This window comes from Gallus gallus, chromosome Z (genome assembly GCF_016699485.2).
Source record: "Gallus gallus isolate bGalGal1 chromosome Z, bGalGal1.mat.broiler.GRCg7b, whole genome shotgun sequence".
NCBI lineage: Eukaryota > Metazoa > Chordata > Aves > Galliformes > Phasianidae > Gallus > Gallus gallus.
The window spans coordinates 1,240,664-1,253,326 of record NC_052572.1 but is presented as its reverse complement, the minus strand read 5'-3'; the positions used below and the strand labels follow the sequence as shown (position 1 = coordinate 1,253,326).

Genomic DNA, 12,663 nt, shown 5'->3' with positions numbered 1-12,663 from the left:
AGTGGCTCTTACTGCCAGCCCAGAGTCTGCACAGGGTGATGCTGCTCCACCTCACCTTGCTGCCTGTCTCCTTTCTCACTGCAACAGGCAAAAAGGACTCCAGAGCATGCCCAGAGCTTCTAGAGGGCCAGACATGTTTTGTACTGGTTGTGAGTGCCATAAAAACCCAGCTCCAAATTAGAAGAAATTAGGGACATTGCACAGTTCATTCATCTTCACTAATAGAGTTCTTGGGAAATACACATGTAGATTAAAGGAACACAATGGCCCCTGGCTGATTGCTTTGAGTACCCTCCAATGCCCCTCCAATGGTATTGACTTGCTTTTTATATTGTGCACAAAAGCCACACTAACCTTTTCTTGTCTCTTCTGTTGGCCTCTTCCCTCTTTGCCAATGGATGGCTGAGCTCTTTCTGTACACCTCCCCCCTCCCCCCATCTCTTCCAAGCAGCAGTTGGTGACGGCCAACCTCACCTGCAACTATCAGGAGAAGCTGAGCAGCCCCAAAACCTTAAAAAGGTGTAGGCAAGGGCAGAAGGAAACCCAGCAAACTGGCAGGAGGACACAGACTCCAGGACACAAACCCATCAGAGTCGATGCCAACAGTTCGGAAACTGCCCCCAGAGCCTTCCTCGGGAGGAGAGCTGAAAGGTTGAAGGCAGCTCCTCCAGAGCTCATCCACGTGCGTTTTCACTCGGTCTGTAAACACGGCTTTGAAGGCGGTCAGACCCAGGGGCAGCACCCCGACAGCAGCAGCTTTCTCCCGCAGTACGTTTTATTCTGTGCGCTTAAAGCGCCGGGCAGCGCCACGGCGAAACTGCTCCGAGGCCGACGTGCCTTCCAAACGCACGGGACAGGCGCAGGCTGGAGCTGTCGGGGAGAGGAGCTCGGAAACCCCGGGAGGCCGCGGAGCGCGCAGGGCTCGGAGCCGACTGCCCGCCGGCCCCTGACTCAGACAGCCCGGGGCTCCCGTTACAGCGCAGCCCCGTCGCGGAGCGCCCTTCCCGGCCCGGTCCCCGCCGTCCGCCGTCCCACGACGGTCTCCGACGGCGCTCGGCCGGCCCCGAGTCCGCAGCCGCGGGTCGCGTCGGGCTGCCCGGCCGGGGCCAGCCCCATCGGCAGCTGGGGGCCGCCCCGCCCCGCCCCGCGGGCCCCGGATGGCATCGCCCGGGGCCGCCCGGAGCCGGCGGGGCGTGGCGGCTCGGCGGGTGCGGGGGGGCGGCGAGCGCCGCCGGCGGGGCCCTGGGGATGCCCTGCCTCCCCCCGCCGGGCCGGAGCGGCGCGGGGCCTCGCCTTCCCTGTCGCCCACCGCCCCTCGGCACTCCTCCCCCGCCCCGAGGAGGGCAGCCCGCCGCGCCGCGCCGTGCCGTGCCAGAGCCGCCCGCGCCGCCCCGGGCCGGCCGCCCCATGCACCCTCCCGGCGCCCCGCTCGCCATGGCCGAGGGCGCTTTCTCGCTGTCGGCTCCGGCGGCGCGCAGCCCCGGGGGGAACCCGTCGAGGCTGCACAGCATCGAGGCCATCCTGGGGTTCACCAAGGATGACGGCCTCCTGGGCCCCTTCCAGCCCGACGGCGGCGCCGGCAGCGCCAAGGAGGCGGCGGACAAGCGGGGGCCGCGGCACTGCCTCCCGAAGGGACCCGCGGAGCCGCCGCCGGCTGAGCACCAGGGCCGCTTCCAAGGTGAGCGCGGCGGGCGGCGGGCGCGTGTCCCACGCCCCGGGGAGGGCCCGGAGGCGGCCGCCCTGCCGCTCACCCCGTCTGTCTCCCCCCGCAGAGCCGTACTGCCCGGGCAGCGCCAGCCCCGAGCTGCCCGCCGGCGACGGCGGCGACGGGAAGCCGTCGGACGAGGAGCAGCCCAAGAAGAAGCACCGGCGGAACCGCACCACCTTCACCACCTACCAGCTCCACGAGCTGGAGCGCGCCTTCGAGAAGTCGCACTACCCCGACGTGTACAGCCGCGAGGAGCTGGCCATGAAGGTCAACCTGCCCGAGGTCCGCGTGCAGGTAACTCCCGCGCTCCGGCTGCCGGCGGTCCCGCACGGTTCGGTTCGGCTCGGCTCGGCTCGGCCCGGCCCCGCGCTCTGTCCCCCGGGAGCCCCGGCCCGGCGCTGCGCGGACCCGCACTCGCGGCGGCGGCTGTCGGTGCCGCTGTCCCGGCTGTCCCGGGCCGGGAGGAGCCGCGGAGACGCGGGGTCGCTTTCCGTCCGAGCGGCCGCGGGTGGGGGCTCCCAGGCCCGGCCGCCGCCGTTTCTCCGCCGTGACCCTATCCGGGCTCTGCGTGCCGGGACGGCGGACGGCCGGGGGAGACAGGTCGGCTCGCCGCAGGACTCGCACTGCGCTGCGGTCCCCGACGCCGTGCCGCTCCGAGTAACGCGGCTGTGCTTGCAGGTGTGGTTTCAGAACCGTCGGGCCAAGTGGCGGCGGCAGGAGAAGCTGGAGGTGAGCTCCATGAAGCTGCAGGACTCGCCGATCCTCTCCTTCAGCCGCTCCCCGCAGGCGGCCCCGGTGGGCGCGCTGGGCGGCAGCCTGCCGCTGGAGACGTGGCTCGGTCCGCCCGTGCCCGGCGGCGCGGCCCTGCAGAGCCTGCCCGGCTTCGCGGCCCCTCCTCAGGGGCTGCCTGCCAGCTACACACCACCACCCTTCCTGAACTCTCCGGCCGTGACCCACGCGCTGCAGCCCCTGGGAGCCATGGGGCCGCCGCCGCCCTACCAGTGCGGGGCCGCCTTTGTGGACAAGTTCCCCCTGGACGAAGGGGACCCGCGCAACACCAGCATTGCCTCCTTGCGTATGAAGGCCAAGGAGCACATCCAGTCCATCGGCAAGCCCTGGCAGACCATCTGAGCCCCCTCCCTGCACTGGGATGCGGCCGCCGAGAGCGCCGGTGCCGGGAGGCCGTGGGACGCCCCCGACCCGCTCCGCTGCCGACATCACCGCGCGTCCCGACTTTGTATTTCGTGGTCCTCTGAACCCCCTTTGCCGTGTGCCCCGCGGAGCTGGGGCCGGGCTGTAGCTTAGGAAGAGCTCTCCCACTGTCCCTTGTTGGCTGGATGCTTTAGTCGCAATAAAAGCTGCAGTAGGGCGCAGAGCTGCACCGAGTGCCTGGGAGCTGCGGCCCGCAGGGTCCGGGGGGGGGGGGGTCCTCTGCTTTGCGCCATTCAGCAGCACCGCTGGCTCGCAGGGTGTGTGCACTGAGGGGCTGTGAGGGCTACCGGCCCCTGGGGTCCTCCTGTCCCCCACTGTGACTGTGGTGCTCCCTCAGCCACCGGCAGGGCTCTGCCGGGGTCGTGGCCCAGTGGTGGTTGCCATCCTCGCACAGTTTTGCAGGTTGGCCTGAGGTTCAAATGCGCTTTGCCACCCCACCCTGTGCTTCTGGCCCACACTGACCCCAGAGAAGGGGACTGGCACATCCTGCATGCCCTGTGCAACCCTGGTGGCTGCACTGGGAAGGGGATGGCTGCGCTGTGGGGCTGAGAGCTGAGGGGCTGGGAGCTGTGATGCTGAGTGCTGCGAGGCTGAGAGCTGTGGGGCTGAGCGCTGCGGGGCTGAGTGCTGCGGAGCTAGGAGCTGTGGGGCTTAGCACTGCTGGGCCGAGAGCTGTGGGGACTGAGTGCTGCGGGGCTGAATGCTGTGGGGCTTGGAGCTGTTAGGCTGAATGCTGTGGGACTGAGCACTGTGGGGCTGAGCAAGTGCTGTGGGGCTGAGAGCTGCAGGGCTGAGCACTGCAGGTTGGAGTACGAGGGCGCTGAGTGTTTTGGGGCTGAGTGCTGCAAGGCTGAATGTTGCAGGGCTGAGCACTGCGGGGTTGAGATTTGAGGGGCTGAGAACAGCGGGGCTGTGTTGAGGGCTCAAACACTGAGGGGCTGAGGGGCATTGAGATCAAATGCTGCCGGGCTGAGCACTGTGGGTCTGAGCACCGTGAGGCTGAGCACTGTGGGGCTGAGTGCTGTGGGACTGAGAGCTGTGGAGATGAAAACTGTAGGGCCGAGCGGTGTAGGGCCGCTGTGGGGCTGTGAGCTGTGGGGCCGAGTGCTATGTGGCTAAGAGCTCTGTAGCTGAGAGCTGTAGGGCTGAGCATTGTACAGCTGAGCATTGTGGGGCTGAGCGCTGTGGAGCCGAGTGCTGTGGGGCTGAATGCTGTCAGGCTGAGGGCTGCGGAGCTGGGAGCTGTAGGGCCAAGCACTGTAGGGCTGAACATCGGGCTGAGCGCTGTGGGGCCGAACGCTGTCAGGGCGCAGGGCTGCGCTCACCCCCTGCAGCACAGCACCCTTCCTGAGCCACCTCAGCTATAACTGCAGCATCCCTTTTTTTTCCATTATCTCCGTTACTGCCCGTAATGGGGCTGAGAAGCTGTAATGAAACTGCCCTTCTCCTCCGCTGGGCACGGGGCGCTCTGCACACTCTGGAGGTTGTGGCAATTAACGTTTCTCATTAGGGAAAGGAGAAGGATGCACAAGCGCCCTTATTGTGTCCCTGGGACGATTCAATGCCGGCCGGGAGGCCTTTCCTTTCACCATTTCCCACTCGTTGTGGCCAGACAAAGGCTGGCTTCTAATTATATTTTCACAATCTGTGCATATCTTTAAGAGCCCTGTCAGGAGCAAGCATGTCAGCTCCGCTCAGCTTCACTTCGGGGAGCTCTTTAACCTCAGACAGCAGTTTCTAAGCATCCCTCCGCAGCCTCCTTCGCAGCAGAACCCCCCTCCCCCCCCCTCCCCTCTCCCTTGGTGTCCACAGAACGGGTGCAGCTAATCACTGGGATCCCTCTACTTCGGAAGCGCTTCCCCTCCTGCTCCACAATCCCACGTGCACCACCTGGCTGGAACACCTCCTGCAGCGCTCATTGCTCACGGTCGGCAAGCAGCACCCCGAGGTCCGGGGGTGCTCCCGAGGTCTGGGGGTGCTCCCTGGGCTCCAGGGGTGCTCGCCCACCTTTTGCCACCACCCCCCTGCCCGCCCTCCCCGCTGCCTCCCGCATCCCGCACGGCCGCCAGGAGGACCCGCTGCCTTCTGCTCGGCGCGGCGGAGCGTTGCGGACACCCGTTCTCTCTCATCAAGCTCTTTATCCAAAACCTGCAGGCGAAAGACGACGTGCCGCGTCCGGCTGTGGGGACGGGACTCTTCCACGGACGTACGGAGCCGTTCCTTTGTTGCCCGCGGTCCGCCCGAAGCCTGCAGTGGATCACCGGCCGCCGTGCGCAGCCGCGTCCTCCGAGGAAAGTGACGGTTTTAGCACTTCAGCCCCCTGAACGTGGAAAGGTAAATGTTTTCAGAGCCAATAAAGGGCTGAGCACAAACACACCCGCGCCCCGTCTGGTTTTCTGTCTTCCTGCACTTTCCGATTGTCCCGTTCCATTTTAAAATCCCATTTGTTCCCGTTTGTTGTAAATATCTTCTCCTCCTTAATTGGGTGCTGAGTCTAATAATCCTGCCTCGGCTTGTTAACTGTACAATAGCAGTCAGAGTTAATGACCCATTAGTGATTAATTCCTTAACCAGCATCTAATTGCTCACTGTAAAACCTTTTCTTAAAACTGGATTAAATCATCTAGATCCTTAACCACTTCTTTGCTCTAACTGCGCTAAGGCTCTTAGCGCTGCCATTTCTGCCGGAGCTCTTTCTCCTTTTGCTTCAATTCCATCGGCAGGACCAGCGCCTGCTCCCAGCCTCTGCGGCACCAGGGCTGCGAGGGAGAGTCACACCAATAAAGCAGCTGCAAATGGAGCTGTTAAAAGGTGCAGCCCCTTGCCATGGAGCTGGCTTCAGGCAGGAGGGCGTGCTGGGTGCTGGCTGCGCCGGGGGCACTGTGCTGGGATCCCGGCTGAGCTGCGCCCATTCCACCTATGGGGGGGTGGGCAGAGGACCTGGGGGGCCAAACCCATCTCTGCATCTGTTTCATCCGCAAAATAAGGTTTTGGGGGCTATGTGGGGGGGGGGGGGCAGCTGGTGTCACCTGCCTGCACGTGTGCGGGGACAGAGCCAGAAGTCAGGGAGGAGACGTGGGTTAGAGCGGGGTGCTGCCATCCTGACAGCACTGCTGGGCTTTCTGGTAGAACAAATACTGTGTCTTCTCTATTTTGCTAATGCATGATGTGAACGCTGTCTGACACGTCAGCCCTTTGGCATACGAAGTTCCTGCCCCACTAAGAACTGTGACATAAGCCCTGAGATGTTTGGTTCTGTATAGAAAAGAGGTTAAAATCAGCAGGTCGGGGCGGTTAGGGGAGAGCAGCGATGGGCAGCGGGGATTTGAATGTCATCAGGAGGAGGCAGAGCTGCAGCTCAGGCTGCTCATCCAGCAGTGAGCACAGAGGATGCAGACCCAGCACAGCCTGCATGGTGGGCAGCCCCGGCTCTTTGGGACTTCGTGGTCCTGCAGCCACACAGCTGCTATGGGCACACCTCTGCTATGTCCCTCCCTGTCACATCACGCCCAGCATCCTCCGGTGTGTTGAACAGAGTGCCATCCTACATGCAGGGAAACAGAGCGCACCCTCAGCAGGTTGTGGATGTCACGGAGCTGCACGGTGCCGACCATCCCAAGGGACAGGATGCCATCCGGAGGGACATGGGCAGGCTGAGCAGTGCACCCATGAGCCAAGAGCAAGAAGTGCACCTGGGTCGTGGCAACCTGCACCATCAACACAAGCTGGGGGATGTAAGGATGGAGCACAGCCCTGCCAAAAAGGACCTGGGGCACTGATGGGAGGCAGCTGGACACGAGACAGCAGTGTCCCCTCACAGCCCAGAAAGCGTCCATATGGGGAGTGCTCCGTGCAGGAGAGATGTGGACCTGACAGAGCACATCCAGAGGAGGGCCACAAACACAGTCCCAGGGATGGAACACCTCTCCTATGAGGACAGGCTGAGAGATGGGGCTGTGCAGATGGAGATGAGAAGGCTCCAGGGAGACCTGAGAGCGGCCTGTCAGAATCTAAAGGGGGGCTGCAGGAAAGGAGACAGACTGTTTAGCAGGGTCGGTGGTGACAGAATGAGGGCTTCAAGCTTAAAGAGGGGAGAAATAGGTTGGATATTCAGAGAAAGTCTTCCACACTGAGGGTGGTGAGGAACTGAGTGCCCGGAGAGGTGGTGGTGCCCCGGCCCAAGGTCGGGCTGGATGGGGCACTGAGCACCTGATGGAGCTGCGGGTGCCTCTGTGCACTGCAGCAGTGGGACGTGACGGACCTTTCCAGCTCTAAGGACACCATGATTCCAAACGGGGCACAGAACCGCGTCGTCCGGGAGGGAAGAGCCGGGAGGGGGAGGGCGGGAAGGACGAACCGGCGCACCCCCGGGGCAGAGGGACTGCACTGAAGTGCTAACCCCTTCTGCCGGCGCTGTCAGCGGGCACAGTGTCGGCAGGGCCGGGAAAACAGGTCAATCCCCCGCACCGCACCGCACCGCACCGCACCGCACCGCACCTCCCACCGCACCGCGCCGTATCCGCGGTGCTGCGGCGCCCCCTGGCGGCCGCAGCGGGCACAGCGGGAGAGCACCCACAGCCCGTTCCATCAGCGCCATCTGCTGGCAGCGCCGGGGCGCCGCGCGGTGCCCCATCCCACTCATTGCGGGACCCTTCCGCGGGCATCGCGCGTGGCGCAGCCGCTCGAGGGAGAAAGCGCAGCCTCGGAAAGGAAGCAGAGAGCGCGGTCATTGCCGAAACATAGAAGAATACGTGTATTTAGGTATCTTACGCAACGGAAATCTCGTTTACAGAAAAGAAACCTTGCTGATTATCTGATACAATCGAGTGCTTGTGAAACATAGTCTCTAATGGAAAGCGTTCCGGTTCTTCGGGCTTAGAGACCTTCTTTCAGCTCGGAGCGCTCTCCTTCATATTCACAACTTGAAGCAGATACTCCACCACCTGACAAAAAGAGAAAAGATGGCATTTATGGAGCAGGCCTGGCAGAAGTCACTCTCTAAGCTCATCAGCCCCGTGCGCAGCTGCCTTGTGTGCTCACATAACCAACGCAAAAAGACATCGTTTGTCTTGATCAGCTTAATAGCCGCTCGGCAAAGTAAGAGGGAAGTCATTTCCCCGAGAACGCTGCCGGCCATCTCGCTGATACAATGCCTCGTTACTGCCAGAAAGCCAAGACACAGGACAGCTTAAAGCTCATTTTCCAACTCACTTTTACACCAAGGCCAGCTTGCAGGATAGGTTTCCTTTCTTTAAATACTCCAATTGCAATTTACTCGCGGAATAAAGAGCAGGCAAAGCCTTCCTTTTGCCCACTGCTGTCTGAGGACAGAAGGATGGAGCTCGGGCACCCCACCTGCAGCTTGGACTCCCAGCCCTGTGATGCTCAGCTCTCTCCATTTTGACTGTTTCGATCCTCATCCTACTGTGTTCTGGTCTTATTTTTATTACTATTATCATTGTTCTTGAGAACTGAACAGCACAGCACGAGCACTGATGGTGGGTAATGCTCAGAGCAAATGGCAGCTCGGACCCAGGGCTCTGAGCTGAGTTACCTGAAGGGCAGACCTGAATTTACTGCTGCAGCCTTTGACTTCAGTAACTTCCAATCCATGATTTTAAATTCAACAGCTGCACTGGTGAAATGTGAAAGAGCCCATGGAACACAGCCCTTCCCAGCAGTGCCTGCCTTCGGTGATGCTCAGTGGATGGGCACAGCAGCTCCCTGTGCTCAGCACCACAGCACTGCTCCCTGCCTGCAGCTGCCCTGGTCACTATTTGGTCCCAGGGAAGATAATTCATCACTGCAGGGCAGAGTTCACAAATCACTCTTACTCACATCTCAGTACCTCCACCCAATGGGCCAATTCCAAACCAATCCCAAACACGGGGTCCGCTTCTTCCCACTGTTTCTGTTTCAAACACATTATGGCTGGAAAAGCACTGAGAGCCAATTGCAAACATCCCATAGCCACTACCCCATCACCATCAGTTTACTCAGCCACATAACTCCCAGCCACCATCCCTATACATAGGCACCTCCACAGAACACTAACAGGAGGCGTCTGGGCCAAGCGTGTGCAGGATGGAACCCCTCGTACCCAGAGAGATCTACGGTACAGAAATCCAGATGTCATGTATGCTCTCGTGTCACCGTGCACACCTATGGCTGAATTTCCTACGCACCAGAATTTGCCTCTACAAATAAACACTGCTTCGTCAGAAAAGAAAAAGAACAGCGATCATCATTTAAGCATTTAGGAAAGGATCACAAATTCAACAAGGCTGGAAAAGACCTCTGACACCACCCAGTCCAACACCCACCTCCCGCCAGCACTCCCCACTACACCACATCCCCCAGGACAGCCTCTGAGCACACAGCCCTTCAACATCAAAGCACGTCACTTTTGGTCTTCTGACCTTCTGCACCTGCAGGGCAGACACCTCAGCAGAGGGTTGGTTTGATTTTTTGAGTGCTGAGGTTCTGCCTTTGGAAGCTAATGGAAGAGCAGTGCATTCTGTCCTCTCTAGGCTGCCTGCCATCAGGTGTTTGCATCCAGCAAGAGGAGTGCATGGGGTAGGCACTCCTTTCGTGATGCAGGGGAGAGGCAAAATAACTTTGCACGCTGGAAATAAAAGGTTCTATGGCAAAGTGAGGCTCTGCTGCTCGTCACATATCGTGGTTGCATGGGAGATATGATTTATTTTGCCCCTCATTTGATAATTCTGGAGATTTAAGGCAATGCTATTCCACGTATTTGTTATTACTCCATTATTATTCCACATATATGTTCAATGTCTCACCAAAAAAAAAAAAAAAAAAAAAGGATATTAATTTAGAGCAAAAGCACACAGATATGAATAGAATCCAATCAGGGCAACATCTGGCCTTTTAAGTACGATTTATTACCAAATGCTTTTAGAAGTAAAAATATTTCCCTCTCCACATAGCATAATGGAGTTTGTCTAACTGGATTACAGGGCTGCACACTGCAGAGCTGAGGAGGAGGCAAACAGCTTTTCCTTTCTAGACCGTATCAATCACAGTTATTTCAAACATCACTGTCGTAAAGCCACGGCCAGAAACAAGCACACAGACAGCGTTCACATCGCTGCTGTAAGAGACTTAAATCACAGCTTAATTTAATGAATAAATCCTTATCCTTATTCAAGTCAGCAGCAATGATTTCACTGCACTGGGAATTCAGGAGGGAGAGCAGGGCGAAGTTAGCTCAGGAATATGCACTGCTGGAGAAGATGGGAAGAAAAACCCTTCTCATTAACGGCTTTAACAGCGTGTGCTGCTCTTTCTATACCATTTCAATGCTGCCCAAAAGAACTGTGCAGATCCACCACCATCCTGAAACCTGATGCTTTACAAAGAAAGGAGCTGTGTTGTAAGCTCTGCAACGTACACAGCAAGCCTTCTTTTGGACCTCAATTACCTGCTGTAAAACCTCACCGACACCTTTCCAAGTGCATTTCATAGGATTTTCCAAAGGAATAGGGGTGAATCTGTACCAAACCCATATCTCATGAACTGGCGCTCGTATGTACTATTTCTTAAGGGAAGGAGAGGTTGGATTAATGATGGCACGCATTAAAGCCCGCCTGCAGGCAGAGATTGATTCTGCAGGACCAAACACGACCCCAGCAGCGGTCAGCATCATCAGACTGACACACTGATGCCTGGGAAAGGGGTTTGGGTGCGCTGAAGGCAGAGCTGGGAGCAGCTCTGCTCCAGGATGAGGTGCATCGCAAGCCAGAGCAGGTAACAGCAGCCAGAACACACAGCCCACGTGGGGCAGCTTTATACGGGAAGCTCTTTGCCTTCTCCCTGCATGCACACCTGCTTTTCACACCAGCTCGGTTCTGCTGATTTGACTCAGAACTTGCTGCTGATGTGATCATCTCAGCACAGAGAAGTGCCAGGAAAGACAAAAATGTTAACAACCAGGGAGCTGGAAGGGAACCCGGACACTAAAACCTGTGGAACACCTGTTGAATTTATGTCCGACTGCAAATCAGTTCATAAAGCACGTTGTATGTGACTGACAATTTCTAATCAAGAGTAAAATCCTGCATTACTGAATGTCTGCCACGTTAGACACACTTCTGATAACATTCAGGACAATGCAGAGGTCGGACGGAGCCGGTATGCCACCTTAGAACAAAAGGTGACTGTAAGGAACGCGCTTACACATCTTGTCCTACTTACATCTTTCCAGCTGCTGCTGTCATCTGTCTCCCAGGAGTTCCTGGTGTGCCAGGGAAGTCCTCCTTTTGAGAAGTGAGCACTTTTATTTTCATTCCCTTCCAGCAGCTGTAGCAAATGTTTGGACATTTCCTCCCGCTGCAGGTAGTCATCCAGCTGCTTGATATTTTCAGGTGATGCTGACAATGGGATCTTGTTTTCTTCTTCATAAGCATAAGGAAAATCACCAGTGCTCTTTTTCCCCATTAAGTGTCCTGTAAGAACAAGGACTGTAGCATGAAATTCATCTAAACAGGCAAAACATGGCTTTAAGAGTTCAAACATCAGCTAGGAGTAGTGATGGTATGGAGGGAGAGGAGGGAAAGGGAAGGAAAAGGGAACAGAGGGGAAGGGAAGGGAAGGGAAGGGAAGGGAAGGGAAGGGAAGGGAAGGGAAGGGAAGGGAAGGGAAGGGAAGGGAAGGGAAGGGAAGGGAAGGGAAGGGAAGGGAAGGGAAGGGAAGGGAAGGGAAGGGAAGGGAAGGGAAGGGAAGGGAAGGGAAGGGAAGGGAAGGGAAGGGAAGGGAAGGGAAGGGAAGGGAAGGGAAGGGAAGGGAAGGGAAGGGAAGCAGGGACTGAAGGTTTTGTCAGTGTTACACACAATTGATTTCCTATGTCGGCAATTGCTACAAACCGGACAGAGATAACCAAGCATTTTGTCGGGAACTGGGGAGAAGCACCTGGTTAGTACTGGTGAAATAAGTTGTGGGTGGAGAAGCTGAAAGTTTAGCCTTCCCATGCCTTGATGTCGGATGTGGGAACTCGCCCCGTGCAGCCACAGCGCGCCCGGCACTCCCAGGAGGGAGCGGGGAAGGGGACCCGACGGCGGCGGCGGCAGGCGGCCGCGGGCAGCACGGAGCCCCCGGAGCGGCCAACGGAGCGCGGGGGGCGGCACGGAGACTTACCCACAGCCCAGTGGCTGCCGCGGGGGTAGATCTTGGTGAGCGCGGGGGAGCCGCCGGGCTGCAGCGGGGCCGCTCCGCCGTGCGCAGCCAGCAGAGCCAGCAGAGCCAGCAGCGGCAGCGTACCGGGCCGCCGGGGGCCGCCGCCGCCCATCCTACCGGTGCCGCTTTCCCTGCCCGTGCCGGTGCCGGTGCCGCTTCTCTGCCCGCGCCGCCGTCGAGTCGCACACCGCTACGGGCCGGCCCCCGCCCGGCTTCGCGCTCCGGCTCTGGCTGCGGCTGGGCCGAGCGCTGCCTCCGCCGCCGCCGCCGACCCCCATTTATACGGAGCCGGGACCGGGAGCGAGCGGAGCTCCCGCGCCTGACGCCTCCTCACGGGGCCGGGGCTGCGGCCGCCCCCGGCCCCCCGTGCCGCCGTCCTGCCTCCGGCGGGGGCGGGTGCCACCGCGGGCAGCCCGGACCCCCCCGCCCGCCTCCCCGCCCCGGAGGGCTCCCGGCGGGGGGGGGGTTCCGTCCCGGAGTTCAGCCCCGGCGCTGCCCCCACCCGCCGCACGTGCTCCCCGGCGGCCGTCCCGGTGCCGCTCGTCCGC

The 12,663-nt window shown here is 59.6% G+C and overlaps 2 protein-coding genes across 2 annotated transcripts; one reads left to right on the top strand and one right to left on the bottom strand.

Annotated features, from left to right (window-relative positions):
- The first annotated feature begins 1,230 nt into the window (after nucleotides 1-1,230).
- RAX (retina and anterior neural fold homeobox) lies at nucleotides 1,231-3,083 on the top strand. Its single transcript, NM_001243724.2, has 3 exons — nucleotides 1,231-1,678; nucleotides 1,773-2,002; nucleotides 2,387-3,083. The coding sequence occupies exons 1-3, from the start codon at nucleotides 1,408-1,410 to the stop codon at nucleotides 2,837-2,839; spliced, it is 954 nt and encodes a 317-aa protein (NP_001230653.1). The 5' UTR covers nucleotides 1,231-1,407; the 3' UTR covers nucleotides 2,840-3,083.
- Nucleotides 3,084-7,649: 4,566 nt separating this feature from the next.
- Nucleotides 7,650-12,372, bottom strand: GRP (gastrin releasing peptide). Its single transcript, NM_001277900.2, has 3 exons — nucleotides 12,077-12,372; nucleotides 11,138-11,388; nucleotides 7,650-7,863 (listed from the first exon to the last, which is right to left on the bottom strand). Exons 1-3 carry the CDS (start codon nucleotides 12,225-12,227, stop codon nucleotides 7,810-7,812), a joined length of 456 nt encoding a protein of 151 aa, NP_001264829.1. The 5' UTR covers nucleotides 12,228-12,372; the 3' UTR covers nucleotides 7,650-7,809.
- Nucleotides 12,373-12,663: the final 291 nt, after the last annotated feature.

Coding starts and splice junctions, on each gene's coding strand:
- RAX (NM_001243724.2), top strand. CDS start 1,408: ATGCACCCTCCCGGCGCCCCGCTCGCCATGGCCGAGGGCGCTTTCTCG. Junction 1,679..1,772: donor GCACCAGGGCCGCTTCCAAG/GTGAGCGCGGCG, acceptor CTCCCCCCGCAG/AGCCGTACTGCCCGGGCAGC. Junction 2,003..2,386: donor TGCCCGAGGTCCGCGTGCAG/GTAACTCCCGCG, acceptor CTGTGCTTGCAG/GTGTGGTTTCAGAACCGTCG.
- GRP (NM_001277900.2), bottom strand. CDS start 12,227: ATGGGCGGCGGCGGCCCCCGGCGGCCCGGTACGCTGCCGCTGCTGGCT. Junction 11,389..12,076: donor CGGCAGCCACTGGGCTGTGG/GTAAGTCTCCGT, acceptor TTGTTCTTACAG/GACACTTAATGGGGAAAAAG. Junction 7,864..11,137: donor ACAGCAGCAGCTGGAAAGAT/GTAAGTAGGACA, acceptor TCTTTTTGTCAG/GTGGTGGAGTATCTGCTTCA.